This window comes from Pleurodeles waltl, chromosome 2_2 (assembly GCF_031143425.1).
Source record: "Pleurodeles waltl isolate 20211129_DDA chromosome 2_2, aPleWal1.hap1.20221129, whole genome shotgun sequence".
In the NCBI taxonomy this organism is placed as follows: Eukaryota; Metazoa; Chordata; class Amphibia; order Caudata; family Salamandridae; genus Pleurodeles; species Pleurodeles waltl.
The window spans coordinates 462,922,609-462,946,310 of NC_090439.1; the positions used below are offsets into that span (position 1 = coordinate 462,922,609).

The 23,702-nt window shown below is 44.7% G+C and overlaps 1 protein-coding gene across 3 annotated transcripts in view; it reads left to right on the forward strand.

The window, feature by feature from the left end:
* Positions 1-23,702, forward strand: part of SPIRE1 (spire type actin nucleation factor 1) — a 430,877-nt gene that overhangs the window by 284,313 nt on the left and 122,862 nt on the right. For all 3 annotated transcript variants that reach the window (XM_069219936.1, XM_069219937.1, XM_069219938.1), the window contains exon 5: positions 1,476-1,559. In XM_069219936.1, the coding sequence (XP_069076037.1) occupies positions 1,476-1,559 (84 nt within the window). The remainder of the gene's footprint in view (positions 1-1,475; positions 1,560-23,702) is intronic.

Genomic DNA, 23,702 nt, shown 5'->3' on the forward strand with positions numbered 1-23,702 from the left:
AACACCTTCCTTTATTAAGTCCTCCCTTCCAGCCTCCTGTAACACTCTCAAAGCCTGTACTACGCTATTCGCTGCCATGACAACCTCCCCAACAACCAAAAACACCTCAAACAAATGCCACAACTCTTGAACTAAAATGCCCCCAAAAAACAGTACCGTCTCCTGGGTGTGTACAACGGCCAAACGAGGCCGCCCACATCCAGCCCACCCCTTATATACCCACCCCAAGGACCCACCCCATCCTGTCAGATCACCCAATGGTGCCCCGATCTCCCCGTGGCCCGTTCCACCCGCCCGATAAGCCCAGGGGGAGACCGGGTTAAACCTCGGCTCCCCCCAAGCCCCCAATGGAGATCTGTTATCTCACAGTAAAAGCGATTATGTCTTCTTAATTTCGGTTTAGGTATGCCTTCACAGTTTGTCTTCACAGGTTCTGTCCACAAACAAGTTCACCCCCTGACCAATAAAGTGTGGCTGTGTTGTATTTAACCATTACTGATTTTAAACAAATATCAAGATGAGTCATCTCTCTAAACACTCCCTGAACAAAAATGTAATCTACTGAAAAAAGAGAATGGAAAAAATGTGACTACAAACAAATCGAAAAATGTTCTGTCTTATAGAGCCAAGTAAAGGGTACTTGGGGGCATTGGGGCAATCTCCTGCTAGTGTAGAGAGGGGTATTTACAGTGAGGTGAGGATGAGGGTGGGAGATCAATGAGGGGCTTGTAGGATTCAGGGAAGGGTAGCATTAAGGGGTAGTATACTTTTCAGGTTCAGGGAATAGTAGCATTAACAGATACTCATCTTTAATGGTTCAGGGAAGGTTAGCATTAAGATGTGGTTTGGGGATTCTAGCGTTCAGGAATGGGTGGAGTAAGGGGATTTTAGTGTTCTCGGAAGGGTAGCATAAGGGGAACTAATGGCTTTTTAGGTTCAGCGAAGGGTAGCTTCAAAGGATTGGAATAGTTTTTTAGGGCTCAGGGAAGGTGTCGTTCTGCGTTTTTAGGGTTTAGGGATGGGTAGTATTTTAATGCTGGCACTGGACTGCCTACCACTAACAATAAACAGCCTGTTAGTTTTCATGCCACAGAACAGAGGTCCTTTGCACTCCTGAAGCAGCTTGTTTGTTCTTTAAAGTTCCTTCCCGACTAGGTGTATAATAGTGCTCTGTGGTATTAGTTTGTAACTTTTAATATATCCTTTCAGTAAATTTTTCTTAAACGTAGGCTGATTACGCGTCAAAGGTGCTTACATTTAAAGAAAAAAAAAAGGTATGTTAATTTTCAGGATATTTACAATATATGACGTTGCCAACACTCATATGCAGAGTGTCACAAAGAAGGTCCTTAGTGGCAAGGAATCAATGGATTTAAGAAACATTTGTATCTCTTGTTCTATTCACGTTCCCTCCTGTGAACCCACTGATTACACGCGTTACTGACAGTATTATTGTATGTGTTTTTTCCCCCCAGAGTCTGATGAAGATACGGGAGATGGATAAGGGGATTAGCAACAAATCCAGCACGGACCTCGATGAGCTCGAAAACGACGACTGGGTAAGCATTCTTGTGACTGATTGTAGAAGTAAGATTATGACCTATATAGAACATTTTTTCCTCCTCTATACCAGAAACATTATTCAAATCACCCAGTGTACCATGGAGAAATCCTGAGACAGATGTTACATTGATAAAACATGTTCACTGATTGCCCGTTCACAGAGGCAGACCACTGTACAAAGATCATCAATGGTCTTTACTTATGCCTACTTCAAGCTATGGTTTTGTAGCTTCCTCAAAACACGCAGTGGTCGGTTTGGTAACAAGATCACAAGGGTGCTCACATTTGGACATTCTTCCTAGTGGTCTTCACAATTCTTGGAAGGCTTTCTGAATGTTTGCTGTTTCAACAGGGTTTGAACATGAGGCCCACCTTTTGGGGATCAGACCACCCTATAGAATACTGTCCCCATAGTCAGTCCGGGACAGAAATTAGGTCAGGGCACCAAAACAAATGGCCACAGTTAGCGAATCAGATAGCCCAAAAAGTGGCCTTAGTTTCAAATTGGGTCAATTTTGACCTTGTAAAAACATGCTGTATAGGAGGTGTTTTGGAATTATGGCAGACTGCATGGGTTTGAGCTTGCTGAAGGCACGGTTTATTCTAATACATAGGAAATCAACAGCAAAAACCGGCACAGCAGACCACAAAACAGGCCCACAAACAGCCAAAAAAACAGCACACACACTGACCTGTCTGACCAGCCAGTTGGACTCTGCCTGATTGCCCGATAGACCAGTCCAATACTGGCTATCCAGCATTTTTTCAACAGCAACTGGGCAGCCAGTGAACTCTGAAACTGAACTGAAAGGTTGTGTAGACCTCCAACATGGCATCTGAGTGCTTTATTAAATAGGTAAATAAATATTACGTAAATAAAGCCCTCAGACCGCCTCTGCTAGTCATACATGTATGCCTCTGTCGCGCAATAATATCCTTAGCTTTCACAACATTTTCTTCCAGTATCGAAACCAGGCGGTGCCAGCTGCGTGAAGATGATGTAGTTATAGTAAACACACCCAAAAGCACCGGTTCTGTGTTAAGAGAGGTAATCACAGCCTACTACAACTGTCCAAAGCACCCAAAACCATAGAAGCAAAATGTGTGTGACTGAGCTGAAGGTATGACACCTGACTGCTGCAGTGGAGTAGAATTTGAGTTGGCGAAGGTTCAAGTTGGACATAAAGGGTGGAACAGCATAGGAAAGGTCGATGCGCGGCATAACAGTGCAGCTTAAAAGAACAAGTGCTTAATCACGCTGAATGAGCAGGAACATGCCTCCAGCCTGAATGCCAGCGAGGGAAGCAAGATGTAGCAGACTCAAATAGGAGACACAACAACCACCACACCCAGTGACTTGACAAATACCATCTTATTAGCCATCAGGCGCATCATCTTTGTGAAAATTACACTGTGCTGGTTGCTTTGTAAACAGTGCTCTTCAGATGAATGCATGCTTGGGCCTGCATTGCAGAGTGAGGGTCTGTCACAGCAGAGTGTTGGGATGTCCGATTTCCGCTGGTATCTCTACTCCTAGTTTCTCCCTGAATGGTGAACAATATATGGACCTGGAAATACCAGGTCCAAAACAGCATTGGGGGGGGGGGGGGGGGGGGGGGGGTGGGAGGAAGGGTTGGGAAATAGCAATAACTCACATCTGGTCCCGTTGACCAACTGCTTGAAGTAGGTGGTAAATAGGAACAGGCCTTTTTGGAAGTCTGTGGGGCAGACGGTGAGAGGATCGGGGTGAGTAGGTTAGCAGGGAGGGTTTTTACTCACCGTAGGCTTTATTTAGAGGACGGACAGCTGCCCACAGCTCATACGGCCATGCTGAAAGGTCTGAATCTGACATCTAGACCTCGAACTATAGGGTCCGTAATTTGCAGATCTAGTAGTTCCAGGCCAGTGGGCACCAGGAAAGCTAGATTGGCATTGAAATGTATCCCCCCTCATCAGGACCACTCCCTGCTGCTTGTCATGGCTTTCTGAGAGCATCACTTACCTGTCTTCCATTTACTACTTCTTTGTGATTTTGTTGTGGCAACAAAGGATTGGCAAACTCAGTAGTTCGATAACAAGTTAAGAAGAGTGTCAGAATTGAGAATAAGAGCAGATGTTTTGCTTGTTCAAATATTTAAAGTGAAGGGATATGCTTTTGTGGAAAAAGACAACGTTAGGAAAATGCAGTTAAAGAATTGTATATTTTATTTTCGGAGTATTATTGTTTACCAAGAACTACTTTCTATGTGTCACCGTCTGTTGGTTATGGGAGCCCGTGACGACCTTTACGAAAGCAGAGGAGCTGGTGTCGCCACAGTTAGTTAAACATAGTTACCACTGCCAAAAATTACGATTCCTGGATTTATATCATTTGTTATTTACGTTGTAGGTTCCGCGAGAGGGAGGTGACAGGTAGGCTCTTGATTAGTTAGGACCCGACAGTGCTCCTCTTAGGATGTGAGGCTGTTCTGGAGGATGAGGAACTAGGAAGGTCAATATTTATCTTTTTGTCCTTTGTATTTTGGGAACCTCCAAGATCATTAATTGATGCCGAGGGTGGTAGAAGAGAGGCTAATAAAGGAGGAATGTTCTGCTAGGTTTTCAGGTTTTTGTGACTTTGTACTTGGCACACATGCGTGCAGTTATCACATTGAATTTTGTGAAGGCCTGAAAAGTAATTGAATGCTATCCGAATTGATTACAACATTGTAAAACGCACGATCTGAATTATAGGCTTGATTTCAGTGAAACGTGATTGTGAAACATTTATTGAAAACATAGTCCATGTTAATATGATGCTGTGGTGCAGGGCTGCGGGAATGGGGCTGCATCACATTCAGACCCATTACTATAGCTTGTGCAGGTACATTGCTGTGGTGACATGGTGGGAACTGCCAGATGCGCAAAAATATGTCCAAGAACATGGTCCAGAAATGAGCAGGTTTAGAGAGGTAAAACACCTCGAGGTTCTGTTTTTATTTACTAGTACATATTATCTGTGTCTCTGCCCATTGTGAGCTCGCGTATGAGCAAATAATCACGTAGAAGACTTTTTAAAATACATCCCGATCCCATTAATTATAATGACTCATGTACATCATTCAATACTTTCTTGCTGTAATTTACCAACACGTTCTTTATTTACCAGACTATTGTTTTTGTATATTATGTACGCCCCTTTTTATTCCAACTTAATATTTTGTTTTTACAAATATACATCTTCTATTTTATCTGTATTATAATTCAATTTCAATAAAATACTTTAAAACTGAAAAAAATACATCCTAACAGCAAAAATGGTGAACACAGACAGAAGTAAATGGCAGTCCAGGACTTCTAAGTCCCACAGCTTTGCTCGACTGACTTCCCCACCAAGATATGCTATTTTGAGCCGCCTTGGAGTGAATCATTAATTTTAAGAATTGATATTCGCTTTGTGAACTTGTGGTGATAGGCACAATATTTGAATCTTTACTCCATGCACCACTGAAAAAAAGTGCACTGCTCTCAAGGCTGGTTTTATGTAGTCAGTGAGTTGGAAAACAGAAATAATTTCAGCAGCCTGATCATTTTCACTTTTTAATCTTTTTGTAGAGGCACACATTATGATATTGCAGCACCACGGCTGGGTTAGGGCCATGGCTCAGCAGATCCACTTGGTTGTGGTTCATTAAGAGTGGATGTATTTTACATACTAGGTGAGCCTCTATAGCGCCTAGGTTCAAAAGTATATATGGAGTCTAAATGAAACACGGATTAACTAACCTTTTGGTGTACCAGTGGGGAAGATCCATCGAAATACTGTCTGCCCTTTGGAACTAGCAACACCAAAGTACACAAACATGCCGACACTTCTTGTTAACACTCCCAAATACCCCTTCTGTTGACGCACACCAACTTTAGTTGGATCAGACTAAGGTCATAATTTAGAGTTTGGCAGGGCAGAAGTGCAACTGTAGAGCACCAGTGCTCCTGCCCCCAAAACGTATGGTTCCCTCACTCCATTTAGAGTTGGTGAAGCACTGTGTTTACCCCAGCAGAGCCAGCACTCTTACAAGTGTAGGCTTCTAACCTAGCGGCCCATCGGTCAAAGAGCCGCCTGGTCTCAGTGAAGGTTGCCTGGCTCTTTTGAGGGCAGGGCGACCATCACTAATGTTCTTTGCCTATGTCTGCCATTGAATGCTTGGTGGACATGCACATGAAAAATGCAGAAGTCCCCCATTTGCAGGGAGAAGAGCCTGCGCTTTAGGGCCATTCGCATTTTATTTAGGCAAAAAAAGTCTTTTTTTTTGAAGTTTTTCCTCCAAATAAAAACTTTGCCCTTAAAACATGGCTCGCACTTGGCAGCTTGCAGTGCTTTGAAGACAGATGCCACAGTGACGGCCCCCTTTACAGTACAGAGATCCCCGCCAGGGTCTAAATGGTCCTCCTAAATCCTTTTCATTTTCTATGCTTTTAACTTGAAACACAGCATTTAATAATTCATAAACCTCACAATTTAACTCTTTGTTGAACGTCTGTGTGGTGTAAAAGTACGAAGTGCAGATTTAACTTAAGCAATATATTTTTATTTTGATACCATTCACCTGAATGTATTTTCTCTCAGTTTAATAGAATGCAGAGAGGCTTTCTATGCTTTGAAGAACACACAATGATGCATAACTCGTAGAAGATTTAATTAATAAGAAAATAGAGGTGCAGCTTGCTGGAGATATTTCCTGAAATAAAACACATTGGTTAGTGGGTTATTTGCAGGTGACATGTAATCCATGGTTGAAGATGTTGGTAGCAGGATTGCTTTTGTTAAAAGCTGCAGTTACAGCCGAGGAGCATGATAGCATTTTGGCATTTGATTTTGATTAGGACAAGGACTTCTTTCACCCACATAAGAGTTGTTCCTGAGAGAATCTACACCACTTTTTATCACTTCCCGCAAAAACTGAACCTGCCTTTTGCAGGCCCAAACTAATGCTACATGTATTTTCTCCTTCTTATTAGACCATCAGTTGGAAATTACAAGAGTGCCTACTGTGGAAATACAATTTCAGAATAAAAATATTCCACGTGCCCAAAAACTTGAAATTCCGCAAGAATCCCAGGTTTTACCTTCAGAATATACATTTTCTAACTGGAGAGCTCCCAACTTTCCTAACATATTTTTTATAGTTGTCAGCTTCCAATTTACCAAATGTGTTACTTCATGGTTTAGTTCGAAGGGTCAAGCAGTATAAACACATCGCTCGTCTGTACTTGGTAAGTGACTTACGCCGTTACATTGTCCTTTTAAACCTCATGAATTTCGCCACACTTTATTCTTAAGAGCACATCACTCATGGATGTGGATGCCTTCTGTTCTCTATGAGTGTTTTACTCATTAAAAAAAGGAATGGAATTAGTCACCGGAGTAACCAGCCTTGAATGGCGCAAATTGGTATTTTTGTATTCATTGTAATCATGGTGTTTACTATACTAATACCTGTGTGACTCAACCCGAAAGCCTATGAAGATTGCTAAGACAAGGGAACAGGTCAGTCACCTGCCAGGATCACATTTGAATTTTCCGCAACCCTCCATAACTTTTACACGTGATTGTGGCATGTCACTGACTGTCAGGTCACAAGTTTATGGTGTTTAAGCAGACTGTACAAAATACACAGTCCAAAAAAATACACGCCAAGGTAGAACATTCAACACATTTGATGCAGCTAAATGCACCAAACATACACTAAATCAACACGAGAGCTACAGCATTGCAACGTGCTGTGTATTGGGAATCACATTAAGGAATAGGCAGCAGGCTGGTGCTTTTTGAAATACCTCTCACATTACTGCCTGCCACTACAGTCAAATTGTGAAATGGCAAAAACGAAATCTTGATCGATGTGGAGTAAAGGCCCTAAATCACCTTCCTGACATACTTAATGCCTGTGCTCAAAATGATGGGTTTAAGCCAAACTTTCCTTAGGTGGCCGCCCACAGGACAGAAGAGTAAGAAATGCATACCAGTCCTGATGGTGCCAGGGAGCGGTACACACATGTACGCTCTTCGTGAGGCATCCTATCCTGCACGCCTACTCTGGCGAGCACCGATATGTCCCAGCCAGACCTGCAGACAGATGCCTCAGGCATAGGTTCTTGGATTAGTGATAGGTAACTCTAGAAACCCAGTCGTGGCTCCCGCTCAAGTAGGCTAGGGCTTGGACACTGGTGATGGCCCATCACGCCAGATCTGACTTACCTGAGTCCAAAGGTCTTTGGTGGCGACGTGAAACCCTGTTCTTAGAAACTCGCTATCAACGACAGGCCAAGGAGCTTCGAAGTGCAAACGCTGTGATGTGAGAAAATTGTGGAAGCTGTGTAGGACTGGCTGGAGGCAAAAGTACTTGCTGAGCTGTGGACATAGAGAAATAAAAAAACAAAATCTGCATGATTGTCAAAAAAGCTTGATTCGATCCCGGCTTAAGTAGCTTGGATGTTTCTCAGTAGTAGCATGCAAAGCTCCTGCCTGTAAGGTGGACGTTTATCAGTAGTAGCATGCAAAGTGCCTGCCTCTAAGGTGGACGGATATCTGTAGTAACATGCAAAGCTCCTAGCTGTAAGGTGGACAGACATCAGTAGTAGCATGCAGAGCTCCTGCCTGTAAGGTAGACGTATATCAGTAGTAGCTTACAAAGCTCCTGCACGTAAGGTTGACGGATATCTGTAGTAGCATGCAAAGCTTTTGCCTGTAAATTGGAAGTACATCAATAGTAGCATGCAGAGCTCCTGCCTGTACGGTGGAACTATGTCAGTAGTAGCATGGAAAGCTCCTGCTTGCAAGAGGGACAGATATGAGTTCACACGCAAAGTCCCTGCCTGTAATGTGGAAGTACATCATTAGTAGTATGCATAAGAAGTGGCATGAGGAGAATGTTTGTCTCAAATTATTTACCGCTAATCCTGTCCACCAGAGAGAAGAGTGTTAATGACACCCTCTCTGTTTAACTACATTGCTTGCAAATTTTATATTGTAACAGGATAACTCTCACATTTTCTACATAGTCCTTCAGAGGATGTTCAAGCCACCTGACCAAAAGTTTGAAAGACTCATCTCTAAGGTAGAATTGAACTTCTTCAGGACAGCGAATGTAATTTACTTCTCTTTTTATGGTTTGGAGCAGAATTATACTAAGGACTCAGTTGTGGCGGTGAAAAGTATCCCAGGCACAGAGATGCAGCACAATCATGTCCCTTCACACATACACGCACACACACACACAATCAATTGGGCTACCGATTTGTACTTAAGTGTGTGTGTGTGGGTGTTTGTGTGTCTCTCTAAGATGCTTGTGTTGCTAGCTTGTGTATGCTCAGTTGTGTTATCTGCCTTGGGCACTGAGGGCAGTACCCACCATCCAAGCATTGCAAACATTTGTGTCCGTATACCTTGATAGTGGCATCCTTCTTTTTTTCCCATCAAAACCTTACATTACCAGTGTCTGGCATCTGGTTTTGGGACATTCACCCGAGCAATCGCTGTGGCTTGTACATTCTGTGTTGCGACATCGGCTAATCGACACACATTTAATCATTTCCAGTTTGAATCAGACATAGGGTGTCCTAAATTTTAAAGACAAAAACAATTTTACTTCAACCGAGCGCTCAGAATGATAACCCTCACCAGCTTAGAATTACAGAAGAGGCACTAAGAACATAAATTAAATGCAAGTTTTAGATGGGAGGAGCCAAGATGGCGGCCGGGACGGTCGCTTGATCCGAGCGCTCCGTCTCCGGCCACTTCGAGTCATCCTGGAAGGCGCCCCCCCAGCGGCCTGGTAGCAAAGGCCGGGACGGCGACCTGACCGGGGAAGACCGGTGCACTTAACGGACGCCGCGAGCGCTCCTCGGATCGCGAATGGGGCGAGATTGGGACTCGCTGGTCCGCGACGGGAGCAGTACGGAGCGAAGGGAGCTGCGGTTGCACTCCCGGTCGCGATATCGCCAGGCGCGGCCGCCTCCTGCCTCCCCACCAACCCGCGGCTGGGGGAGCAGGGAAGACGCGGCCGGCAGTGAACCGGGCAGCTCATCCCACCAGGCGCCCGGCTCACCGACACGAGGAACCGGGGCGCCATCTTGGATTTCGGCGACCGGCACGGGCAAAAATAGCAGTGGGGCAGCGAAGAGGCCCGGAAAAGTGGACTCGAAGCGGCGGTGGCCCAGCGGGTAGCGGGGATTCCAGGTGCAGGCACATTTTAACTTCAAAAAGAAAAAAAAAAAAAAAAAAAAGAAAGAAAAGAAGAAAAAGGAAATTAAAGAATAAGGTGAGGAGGGCGCATACGAGGTGGGGAACACTAATTCTACACGGAGGAGGTACACCTCGGGAACGGCAAGCGCCCCCCCCCTACACCCCACCGCTCCATCCTCGCGATTGGGCAAATAAGAAGCGGACCGCGCGCTCCTGGGAGCACAGCTTACTTAATTAATGCAGAATGGATGGCTGGGCTGGACTGTGGATATGGGGCCTGCCCTGGGGTCCTTAACGGAGGGTCCCCGCCGCAAACGCTCCTAGCGGCGTAAGGTATATTCGCAGTGCCTGCGAGCGTCTCAACCTGTGTCTTCTCCCGTGTCTTGGCGCCTCACCCGACCGTCCAGCACTTCTTCCCTCTTTCGGAGGGAAACTTCTGGCACCAAGCCCTGCCGCCACACAATAAGGAACAAGTGTTCTTCCCTAACGACTGCACCCTCTGCACACCTCAGTGGGTTTGGTGGACAGCCCCACAGGAACGTATAGGTGGATCAAAGAATTCATCAATGACTGCAGTGTTAGTCACTAAACACTCAGGTCATAATAAGCCAAATTAGGACTAGATGTTCCTTTGCTTTGCTGCCTAACTACAAGCCCACCAGTGCGAAGTCCCTGCAGTTCGGGAGGCAATCTCATAACAGCCAAAATGGCCGGTAGAGCCAAGTCAACCAAGAACCCAGATCGAACCACCCAAGCGACAACGCCCACAGATCAACAACCTGGCCCATCCCTACAATCCTTGGAAAGCACACTTCTAGCGCACTCTACTCAATTCGAGAAAGTATTGCAGGCAATACTGGACACTAAGTCGTCCCTGGAGGGCAGAATTGATGCAGTGGCGCAGGACCTGAATCTTCTACGAGTGGATCACCGTAGCCTAGCTGAGAAAGTAAAAACAACTGAAGCTGAAATAGCGGAACTAACTCCAATAGCGGAAGGGAACCAAAAACAAATTCAGCGCATGGATGAAGAGCTGAAGATACTCTGGAGAAGATCCGAGGAAATGGAGAGCAGGGCGCGCCGAAATAACGTGAGATTTTTGGGTTTCCCGGAAAGTATGCGTCAACCGGAAACAGAAATTTCCCTAGAGCAGTGGCTAATCAAGGAAGTGTTGAATGGGGCTCCATCCAAGTTTTTCTCGATTGAAAGGGCCTATAGAGTCCCGGGCAGGCCTCCAGCCCCCGGCCAGCCCCCTAGACCACTGATTGCCAGGTTCCTGAATTACAGAGACCGAGACGCAATATTGCAACAATTCCGCAATAAGGGCCCGTTCAAGTATGAAGACTCGAACATCAATGCCTATCCAGACTTCACGCAAGAGGTGCAGAATCAGCGCAATTCTTTTGTTAAAATCAAGCAACGCCTACGAGAACAGAACATAAAATATGCCCTGCTCTTCCCAGCCAAGCTAAGGGTAGTGATGGAGGACCGTACTCATATATTCACCAGCACCGAGGATGCCTGGACATGGCTTCACGCCAAGGGCCTTGCACACCCCGGGAAGACGCAGAGGAGGACGAGAAATGGCGGAGACCCACTGCAGGGAAGCGATTCAAACGGCGCACCAGAGGCCAGCCCAATGACTGGCAAGCAGCAGAGGAAAGAGCGAAAGTGCTTAAAGAGACGCCGCTGCACATGCAAAGCAGCAGTATAACTCCCGGCGGGCTTGTGGGGATGGAACCGGATTCAGACACAGCCAGCTCCGTATCCACGGCAACAAGAGAACTAGGTGGGCCGAAGGTCACCCCAAGATCTGCCGATGAACTATAATCCACCTGCTTAGGTCCAGAGTGAACACCAGAGATGGCGGCAGCATCTGGGAAAATTATAGAGACTTCATGACACTGCCGAGATGTGGGGATAAAGCGCTTCCGACAATATACATCTTTGATATAAATACTAAGCTAAGTGATTTGGGGTACAAACAGGTGGCATGTGGCGGGTGGGTGGGGCCAGAGGGAACGGAAATATGCCAAGGGGGGGCGCCTGAAGATATTGGCAGACTCAGTCTGCGGCATGTTGTGAGCCCCTTATAAGAGCCACATCTGTAAGTTATGAGAATCCCAATGTGCGAATCCAACTGGATAAAAGTTATGTTACACATTTTTAAGTTTTGTAGTTTCACCGTAGTTGTGAGTAGAATAGGGGGTTTAATCAGGGGGGAGGGGATTAGTAGTTTAGTAGAAATGCAGCGATCGGAATTACTTAATGCACAAAAGATGGACCTGCACCCGCTATATCTAAATATTAGCAGTAGAAAGACAGAGACCAGGTGGGCCAATATTAAAACCAGGCCCACAATACAGCAACATACCCTCTGCACCCTACAAGATGTCTTCTAGAAGTAACATGGGGAACCAATATATAATATTAACATGGAATGTCAGGGGCCTTGGGATGCCGAGCAAACGGGCTAGAGTGTATGCTCGACTTAAGAGACAAGGAGTGCATATCGCTATTTTGCAAGAGACACATATACTAGAGGGGGATCTACGAGACCTGCGCGTGAAATGGGGGGGCCAGCTGATAGGCACAACGTATTCGACCTTTGCGAGAGGGGTGCTGATTTGGATAGCAGCGGGAGTCCCATTCCTCATGTCAGCACACAAGATAGACCAGGGAGGGAGGTACGTAGCAATTGAGGGCAAATTAGATGGCAGACAGCTGGCTGTGGTTGGGGTATATGCCCCCAACAGTAACATTACAGGCTTTCTTACCACTCTCACCCCAACGTTGCTGTCCCACCCCATGCCTCTAGCCATTTGGGGAGGTGACTTTAACAGCACCCCAGTAGCAGCACTAGACAGAAATAGCGCCCACCAGAGCGCATCAACCAACAGGAAGCATACAAGCCCCCTACAAGAATGGGCAAACGTTATGGGCCTATTCGATGTATGGCGGTTAGGCCACCCAGAGCAAAAAGAATATTCATTTTATTCGGTTCCACACAACACCCACACTAGAATTGACATAGTATGGGGCACCCGCGAAATAGGGGCGCTAACCACTGAGTCCGAATATTTGGCAAAGACAGTTTCAGACCATGCGCCTCTGCGGGTAACTCTGAACTGGGGCAGGGCACGTCAGGCAATTCCCACATGGAGATTCCAGGCGGAGGCTTTACTAGATCAAGCATTTGCTGCAACACTGGGGAAATCTATAGGCCATTATTGGGAAATAAACGCTATGTCTGCAACAACCCGGGTGATAGAATGGGACGCCCACAAGGTAGTGGCCCGCGGAGTATGTATGTCCACCACGTGGGGAGCGAGACGCTCCTTACAGACGGAAATTAGCAAACTTGAGAAGGAGCTGAGAGTTGCGGAGAAAGCGGTGGCACGGGGGGAAATTGCCAGCACTGTCCTTAATAAAGAAAAGCGCTTAAAATACAACGAGGCAGATAGCAGGCTCCGTTGCCACGACTATAAATATTACTTAACCAGGTTGCAAACGGAAGGTGATAGATCAAGCAGAATGCTAGCGTGGCTACTCCGCGAGGATTGACAGCAAGCTCCAATAGGGGCCATCCGGGTGGGCGCGCAAGAGATGGCTACTACACAAGCAGAAATTAATGAGACGTTTAGGAAATACTACTCTAACTTATACACTAAACGTACTTCGTGCACAGCTACACAACTAGAGGCCTTTCTGGCGGACTCCTTCCTACCCCAACTATCACAATCAGATAAAGATGGAATTGAAACCCCTATAACAGCAGCAGAAATAGAATTAGCCCTTGCACAGCTGCCCAGGAACAAAGCGCCCGGCACGGATGGCCTCCCCTCGGAGTATTACAAAGCTTATTTACCCAGTCTGAAATCCCACCTGCTGGGAGTGTTTCAGGAGGCGTGGACTAAAGAAAGCTTACCCACATCCCAAAGGGAAGCTATGATAGTGGTACTCCCTAAACAGGGTCGTGACCACACAGATGTGAAATCTTATAGACCACTATCGCTGTTAAACACAGACTGCAAAATATTAGGCAAAATACTGGCCAACAGGTTAGCCCCCCTCATGCACTTATTGATACATCCAGATCAAAGCGGCTTCATCCCCAAGCGTAACACCTTCCTAAATATTCGTAGGTTGCTGAGTATAATAGGAGATACCCCCAAGAACGCACAGGAGGAAATGGTGCTCTCATTGGACATAGAAAAGGCCTTTGATACGCTCGAATGGGACTTCCTGTTGGCCACGATGGCCCGCATGGGAATAGGCCCTAATTACATCCGCTGGGTTCGGACATTGTACTCTAATCCGAGCGCGAGGGTGAGGTCAGGTGGGGTGATCTCGGATAGTTTCCCGATCTCCAGGGGGACACGGCAGGGCTGTCCATTATCCCCGCTACTGTTTGCCATAGCAATGGAACCGTTAGCGGCAAAAGTTCGCCACATGGAGCACAAATGGGGAATTGTTAGAAATGGATTACATCACACGATCTCACTATATGCTGATGATGCTTTGATATATATTAGGAACGGTTGTGCAGCTATTCCACCTGTAATATCCTTATTGGCTGAATTCGGAGGCCTGTCTGGCCTTGTGGTAAACTGGGAGAAGTCGTGTGTCTTTCCCCTGGTTAAAAGGGCTCCCTGCAACCATGATCCTCCAGAGGTAGGACACCTTAAGTGGTGCCCTACAACATTTAAATACTTAGGGATAAACATATACCATGCCACGGAAGACCTAAGAGATGGGAACTTGGGGAAGGCGCTAACTTCTATAAAAGGCTCCCTACAATTCTGGAACAAGCTCCCTCTCTCGCCACCCGGCAAGGTGGCGATTGCTAATATGTTGATTCTACCTCGGCTTTTATATTACTTTGCGGCCCTGCCGATAATCATTCCCAAACGCTTCTTCAGCAATCTAAACACAGCATTACTGCAGCTTATTTGGGGAGGTGGCAGAGCACGAGTGGCGCTATCCACAATGCAGCATCCGCTGGATAACGGTGGCCTAGGAACTCCGAATTTTGAAAAATACTACGCAGCCGCACAACTTCAATGGGTCCAACATTGGATCCACAGACCAGAGCAAGCGGAACCTATGAGCCTCGAGCCCCGGCGGAATGGGATCCCCCTTTTAAATTGGCTATCGTCAAAGCCCCCCAGAGCGACACGGGTCAACCCTTTGCTTGCAGCTGCGCATACGTGCTGGGCCAGGTTTGTGCAAAAAAGAGCGGACAAGCTCCCATACTCTCCATACGTTCCGCTGAACTTCCTATTGGTGGGAAATGCAGCGAGGATGCAAGCCGTAAAGCTGTGGAATGAAGCAGGAATACTGACCGTAGGGGATTGCTATGAAGACGGTAAATTAATGACGTTCGAGGCTATCCAGGCCCTTACGGAGATAAATCCGGGGCAGTTCCTGACATATCATGCCGTATGTCACGAAATCAGGAGAATATGGGGAATGGGCACCTCGGAACCAGAGATCTCCCCTGTGTTTCACCAGCTTCTACAATATAGTGATCAAACAAAAATAATATCCAATCTATACAGAACCCTCAACAGGACACCGGATACACAAACAGGGAAAGCATGGGGTAGATGGAATGCAGTACTCCCCACTCCGATACCACTGGATGACTGGCCCAAGGTCCTGTCCCACATCAGAGGTGTGTCAAGGAATCCCAGATTTAGATATACCCAATTTAATTACACGCATCAAACATATCTTTCCCCAGCCAGAATAAAGCGCATGTTCCCTGATGCAGTAACAATATGCCCTAGATGTAGATCAACGTCGGCATCCTTTTATCATATGGTATGGGACTGCCCGAATATACAAACGGCCTGGGCAGAGGTGGTAGAGGAGGTATCTGGGCTAACGGGACTTGCACTAGTAGCAGACCCCGGGGTCCTGTCTGCTGGGACTTAGGAAGAGACCAAAAAACCAAAGACATTTACACAAATTCATAGACCTGGCCTTTTTAATGTACAAAAGGTTAATAGCAATGCATTGGAAAGCCGCTAAGGCTCCTGACCTGAAATCCTGGCACTCTCTAATAACACGCTGGGCTCGCACTGAATATCGGGTACTAAAAAGAATGGTGCGCGAAGGGCGACAACACACAGGATGCTCTATATGGGAGGATATGGTGACAAAGCTGGAGGCCAAAAACGATGAGAAGCCGCCTTGAACCGGGGCACGCGTATCTGCAACAACCATAGCATAAATTCCTCTGCACCCCCCATCTTGGAAACAAAATCCATAGCACACCTAGGCACCACAGAGTAAGCACACCATCTCCCCCCATTTGTCCAGTAATAGTCGCCCACTAAATCTATGTCACCACAGTTTTGCGACGCGTGGGGAGCAGAAAACCAGGGGAGCCACCCGCACACACTAATTAAGTTGAAGCCCCCCTCAGACATTTAGGGAACTCATGCACGCAAAGCAAGGTCCACACTGGTCTCAAGCGAATGCCTATATAAAATGAACAAGGAAGGATAAACCCATGGAGGGTGCAGCCAGAAATGATACCGCAAGATTAGAAGTGTTCCGTGAAGTGCACATTGGGGGGTGTGTAATTGTTACGTGACTTAGATAATTAGTCATTGTTTTGGTTCATTCTGCGGTTGCAAATTGTACAATTTGTATCATATTTTGGAAAATAAAACCGATAAATATATATTTTTTTAAAAATGCAAGTTTTAAGGCCAATATTGAGCCTGTTGTTTAAACCGCTTCCTGATAACACCTGCTAACCAAATCTGCTTTGGAAAACTAAAAAAGTGACCTTCCACTGCCATTTTCCGGTGACCCTCTTTAAAAACTGAGACAGGATCTAAATTTCTCGAAATCTGCCGGGACAGCTTGAGAAAAAACGTGACTGTCATGGCAAATCCTGGACACCTGGTCACCCTTAGCTGCCTACCATACTACCCGTCAGTGCTGCCACTGGTGCCGCATGACCCCTGTGGTGCGGTTACTGGTTTACTCCTCTTTTACCCAGTTAAGAGGAAAGTACAAAGAGTATGTTATTGAGACTCGTTCTCCAACCCTCCGCTTTGCTAACTTGTCATAGCTCGGATTGGGTCAGCGAGCACCGCTGACCTAATTCTGCTTTTGACAATATGGAAAGGATTTGTCCAAAAGAAGTGTTGTCACTTGTAACAAGTAGGATTATTATGTGGGTGTTGGGGGTGTTAGCACATCAGTCCTTATTTGGTCTTTATGTTAATAGATAAGGGGATGCGTTATATGTCGATGAACCTTTTTGACTGTGCTTGGAGTGATTCTACCATAAGTCCCTAAACTTGATGCAAATTCATCAGCATGATCAATAAACATTAACAAAATCTCTTAAAACTCATTAATTGTCAATCACCATGACCCATTTAACCATGAAAAACCACACCATTTAGTAAATGTTAGAAAGTTTATTCCCGTAGATTAACTATGCTAATGTCATGTAAATTAGTCTCAACACCGACTAATATACATTTAAGAACAACACTGGTTGACCAATTCTTCTAAAGAATCTCAATTTAGCTAAAGCATTGATCACTAAACATTTGAGAGTCACAGTACAAATCAGTAGCAAGAATAACTGCATATTTGAAATGACATACATGTAGGTTCAGCAAATGAATAACATCGCCTCTTTTAGTAATGATTGATTAGCATTTTCTGTGTCTTCCTTTCTACCTTCAGATTAAAATAGCATGTTGGGGCTTCATTCAAAACAGTTTTAGTCAAAAGTTCATTTGGAAAACACCTAACTATGGCTCTATCAAAACAGCGGCTGGTACGTAGAAACAAATAACAAATCCATAGTTAAGACAAGAGCATTTGGTTATACCTCTCCTTAATATGTATTGGCAAGCCGCAGTTCTCTTCGTCATTTGGACATTAGTCTGGTCATCTTCAGCAAAAGGACAGTGAAAGGGAATGGCTGAGACACAGGGGCCTCTAAGCAATCTGAACCATTTAAGAAGCAATATCTAAAGGCAGCATCAAATTCATTCAGCCATCAAGCTTCAAAGTTAAATTTAAGAATAAAGCCATCTGGAAATGCTCAGCTCCCAAAACAGAATAGATTGAGTGCAAAGAAATGAGAAAATGCCCTCGTCTCCTCTGTGCAGTTGGGCTAAGTTAGAATCACCAAAAGAACTTCCCACATTGTAATTGGTCAGAAAATCGAACATTTACAATCAATCCAATTAGAATTAAACCTCAAATCAAAGATACAACTGAACTGTTTTTCACACGTTGATGATTGGCTTCTCTTCTCCTGTTCCCATCATCCGACTCGTCAGGTAACAATTTTGTAACACTCCGTACTCCAGTCTGTGCATCCATTGTTGGTTCCTGGGAACATCGCTGTCTCACGCATCAAACTATGCAGTGCAGCAACTACTAATACAAGGTATTCTAGCAAACAGTTCTCATGAGAAAGTTAAAACATCTGCTAATGTTTGGTCAACACACTTAGCACAATACATGAATTGATTTCTCTGGACATACATTCCCACGATTCTATTAAACAGTGCAGCTTAATACGAGGCTATGCAAACTAGGCCCAAACCTCGCTAACTTAAGTCCTACAATTAATAAGCAAATACATAATGTAGGCTCATTGATATAACGCACTACTACACTTTTTTCTCCAATGAAGATAATTCATTTAATACTGATAAGCATATGAAGAAGACACTTCGTACTTTGACGGCCACTCAAGTGGGCACATTTTCCAAGTTGCACATTATTTTCTATATTAGTCAAGTTCTATGCAAATTCATAACTCATAGTACATAAAATTATTAGTAATAAATTCAGCGTTCATAGGGGTTAATGCCCACTTCAAAGAGTAATCACAAACCTCGTCAGGGTGAACCCACAAAGTCAGTTATTTAACCTGAGGTCAACCAAGTGAAAGCTGTGGCACAAAGCGGACAGCCCCAACTTAAGGCAAGTGTAACATTTATGCAGTAGCAAGACAGCAATAAAGTCACAATGCAAGTCATTAAATAATAGAGCACAATTTAATAAACTAAATGACACCAAAATGACAAAAACCCAATAAGAGGAATCAGAGATGTAGGTTAAAAATTAATTTTAAGTAGGAATAGTGCAAATTTGAAAAATGGCAATGTTAGTCAATGGCTGCAGTAAATCAGAACTTAGGAGCAGTTTGGCCCAGACTGCGATGGTGGATGGGTTGGACACAAAAAGCAGGTTTGTCTTGGTCAAATATTTTACCTTATGGCTTTAGTGCTTTAAGTTCTTAACCCCCCTCCCCCCTGCCCCCAGGTTTCTCAGTTCATGCTTGGTGACTGTTGGGAAGAGAATGTCCCTTGTTTGGTGTGGAGTCATGTTTCCCTGCCCTGAGTGTCCAACTGCGTGTGTCTGATATCCTGGCTTTTGGTCTGCAGAGACCTAGTCCTGTCCTTTTCCACAAGTGAGTTCCTGAGTCTGCACTGTGACCTGAAGAGTTGAACACAAACGCAGCCTTTGCACTGACAGTGGACCACTGTCCCTGTAATTGGTTTAGTACAGACAGCATACAGTGTTTGTGAATCCATAGCTGTGTTACTGGAGTGAAGGTGTACTGTCCCACTTGTGGAAAGTTACACTTCTATGCATTAACCCAGATCCTAGTGTTAACATCACCATTGTATGTGGTGTGTGTTTGTGTATGTGGCCGGTATGTTAGAGGCATGGTGTGTAAAAGTGACAAATTTTGGATGTCTGTAACTTTGGCCTGGTGGGGTCTGGTAGAAGGATGAGGATGCATGTGGGTAACAGACACTCCTATTGGAGGATCCAGGTGAGAACTGCAGTCATCATGGCTGCTCAGAGGTGCTACAGTGAGCATTGCGAGTGCGGATGGCCTGTGCCACTGGGCCCAGTCAGACAAAGTTCCATCCAGAGCCACTTTCGCCAAATAGTCTAATGGTGGAGGCTTTTGTGAATCCTACCATCCAGAAGCTGGCCAGAGTGTGGTTGTGACAAGATCCACCCACATAGGGCTACCATGACACCTAGCTGCTTGTTTTGACGACTTTCCAGGGCTACCAGTCATCTGCTCCATCCACCGCTCTTCAGCCACAACCTCGTTACTGCTGGGTGCTGCCTCATAACCTCAGTATGCACACCCCCACCAAAGTGGGAGAGGGACTGTTTGGTGTTGAGCTGATAGCTGATGCCTTCAGGACTCACTGTGGTGAAAAGAAGACTGCATGAACTGTGAAACGCTGAGCTCATTGACTATTCACAAGGGAGGAAATCTGTGCGTGATCTTAAATGCACTGTTTGTTGGTTTTAATAATGCTTCTTCAAGCTTTATTTTGACACTGTTTGGTTGGTGGACGCTGGACAGATTGAAGTTCAGCAGCAATTCAGTATGATTCATTATTGTATGGTATTAGCTGAAAACTTGTAATAACTCTAAAGTTGTAGTGAACAGGAGGACCAAAATTATGTCTTGCTGTTCCGCGTATATCCTCAAGATGGCGTTTGTACACTGTATTGAAACAAAGGCTGCTGACACCTGTGTGTCAGATCAGCCAGTGCACGTTTTGAGACTGGCTACAGGAATTAATGAGTCTGATGGGAGGAGCCTATCTTATAACCAGGGTGCTTGGGGACACTCTTTTACTCCACCATTTGTGAACACAAACTGGTCCTGTTTAAGCGGTTGCAAGGGTTGGGTCAGATACACTCAGTACTCAGATGTTGGATCGGCTGGGTAAATAGGGGTGCAGTTCAAGAACGTGGTACGCACATTGACAATAAATGCCAGTGTTACGTTCATCGGTTTTCCTTTCTGGAAACCCGTCTTTGTACCCATTTTGTTTATTTGTGTTCATTTTACTTGACAACAAACATGGTATTTGAAATAATTTTATGGACAAGTGTAATAAAAAAAAAATAAGAGCTAGGGTCGAGAAGACAGGACATGTCTTATTTGCGTTGAAAAGAGAAAGGAAATTAATAATAATGAAACACATAGTCAGGACCACTGGAATTATGCGATTTTTCAGAGTTTTTCACATAATTATGATTTCTGCATTTGCCTGACAATCCATCATCTGCTTGCTGCACAATCTGTAGATTTTAACAAAAAAATGCTTCTATCTGAAACGGATCAAAAGTTACTAAAAGCGTGGCGACATGCCTCTCCACATAGTGGAAAGCTTCTTACAAAGGTCAACTGGTCATCTTTCAGCTGCTTATTACTGTATTTGTGTGTTAAACCGGTAGCAACAGGGTGAAATCTTTGCACAAGCTGTGTTGCTATGTATAAAAATGACAGAATAATGAAGTCCTATCACAAAATGTGCTGACTTATGCTACATAATTAGCATTTTCTTTTTTTTAAAGCATTTTATTGATTTTCCAAACCATACAGTGACTAAAACGTCCTTATCCTTCCCCTCGCCCTTCTCCCATCCACTCACCGAGGTCGCCGGCAATCCAAGTATTTATTCAGTGGGTGTCTTTCTTTTCCAAACCTTTTCATATTTCTTTTAGCACCCTTTCCCTTCATAAATTGATTTTTCTTGTAACTAGCTCATATCCATTTCTTTTTCTCAGTCTCTTATCCCGGGGGTCCCTGGGGATCCCTATCTATGTTCTGTTTCCCTTTTTGCTAGGAGGAATCCCAGATTAATCATTGTTCGTTGGTAAGAAGTAGCATCTGAATCACTCCAGACCCCCATTAGGGCTACTGGGGCAGTCATCACTATCCTCACTCCGGTGACATCCTCTAACCTGTGGTAAACTCTCTCCCAGAACACCCTCGGGATATGTGGTAAAGTCCCTGGCTGTCCGCGTTCTCTTAAACATGTCACTCAGTAGTTCCCACTAGTAATTCTCGGGTGAGGGCCTTCCCACCCAAAACCAATTCTATCACTTTCTATTGCTTTTGCCTTGAATATCTGGGAAACTTCAGTTATTTAAAATGCTTTGCTTTTTTTCTTTGTATAATAAAGTCGAATATAAATCATTGTGCTGAATTCTATATTTATCTCTCTGTAATTGTGGCTTGGTTGCATCATTTAAAGAATTGCTCACTTTGCGACCATTCACACCTGCCTCTCTTTTTGATGGATATCTGAACTACTGGATTATTTGTGATTGGTCAGTTCAGTAGAACACACTAGTCAGAAAAGTGTACAAAGGGTAAACTCTCACTTAGGAACACTCAAGGTACTTCATATTGTGAGAATAACTAGAGAAAGGGTGTACGATTATTGTTTGAAGGTTACCTCTGATTCTGCTAATGTTTTACTTTGAAACTGCAAATGATCTTAACCTTTATAAAAATGTTCCAAAATCCAGATTTTTCATTTAAATCTTGGAAATTGCTTGCGTAAACAATAAACAAGGAAAAGGTCCCAGTCTGACTAAGCTTAGCACCTTTTATATATATTGGTCCATCAAAAATACTTTTTTAAATTAAAACAAATTATTATTTGCAGTGTGATCTAGTAACATTACATGGAACGTTTGTACCAAATGTGGTTCAGTTTTGGGCAGTCCTAGATTACAATTTGGGATCCTTTTTATTTTACATAGTTTATGCTTCTTTTCTAGATTACCTCTGTTCTTCACAGGTTTGTCAAACACCTCAAAGCGTGTCTCATGTCTTATATTCCCTACTCTGCTCACTCTTTACTGCTTCTAACACCCCATTCCATATCTGCCCACTATAACTTTGTCAGTTCTATATTGATTAGAAATTTTGACCAACTGGTCTTTCCCAATACTCTCCCTTGCTCATAAATTAGTGACATGTGTACCCCAGGCTTTATCCTCACATTAAGCTGTAGATGTAGGCAATTGCCAACCAACACCTTAGCTGACATAATTTTACTTAAACAAATAGTACAAGTGGGGAGATCATTTTCCTTAAATAGGTGTGGTAGTTCCTTACAGTTGATCATCATTCCCTAAAGTATATTTTGATCTGTCTCTGTTTTTATCTCATAGGATTGACCCAAAGCCTTATTTTTGAAAAAACACTGATTTCCTTAGTAAGGAAATATCTGAAAGAGACTTCTAGCCAAAGGAGTCCTTACTTATGGTCCTACTGGGACCATACTCTCCAGATTGGAGCCAGTGCCTTTTACCATTCACAGGCCTGGAGAGGGAGAGAAGTGGTAAGGGTCTGAGGACCCTTATGGATACCAGCATCCCCTACCTGAGAATGAGGACAACTAGTACGAGGAACTGGCAGAGGCCCATGGGTTAGACACCTCACCTGACACTGGCTTGGTCTCTCCTGCTGCTGTGGCTATGGAAGGGAGGGCCTCTTTTGCTATTGTGGTGTATTGGGCGGCTCAGGTCTTGGACCTTCTCTTACTCTCAGTGGCAGTCAAGGCAGACGTCATAAGTGCTTCAGCTTTGAGTCACCCCTTCCAAACCTTTACTTCCATTTAATGAGACCCTTACTAAAGGTCTGTTTGGAGCCTGGTCTAAGCTCTGCCCCATGGCTCCTGTGCATAGGGCAATTGCCCACCACCAGTGCCCTTCTCCTGGGGACCTCAGTTTTCTTACTCTGCACCTTACCCAGCAGAGCACTGTGGTCCAAACCTCCAACTCTGGAGTTAATTCCAGCATGTTCCCCACCACTGCACTGGATAGGGAATCCAAGTGGCTGGATACCTTTGACATGAGAATGTTGTCTTCCTCCAGGCGTGCACTGAGTCGGTGAACACTGCATGTCTTTTGGGCTGATAGCCCCATATGTTCTGGGATTCGGTTCCAATTGCTGCCATTGGATTCAGAGGAGGGCTTAACCACTCTCTCTCCCAATGCTAATGTTGACAGGAAAGAGGCACTAAAGTTCACCCTACAATGTGGACTGGACACGATTGACTCGCTGGGTATAGCAATTTGATCA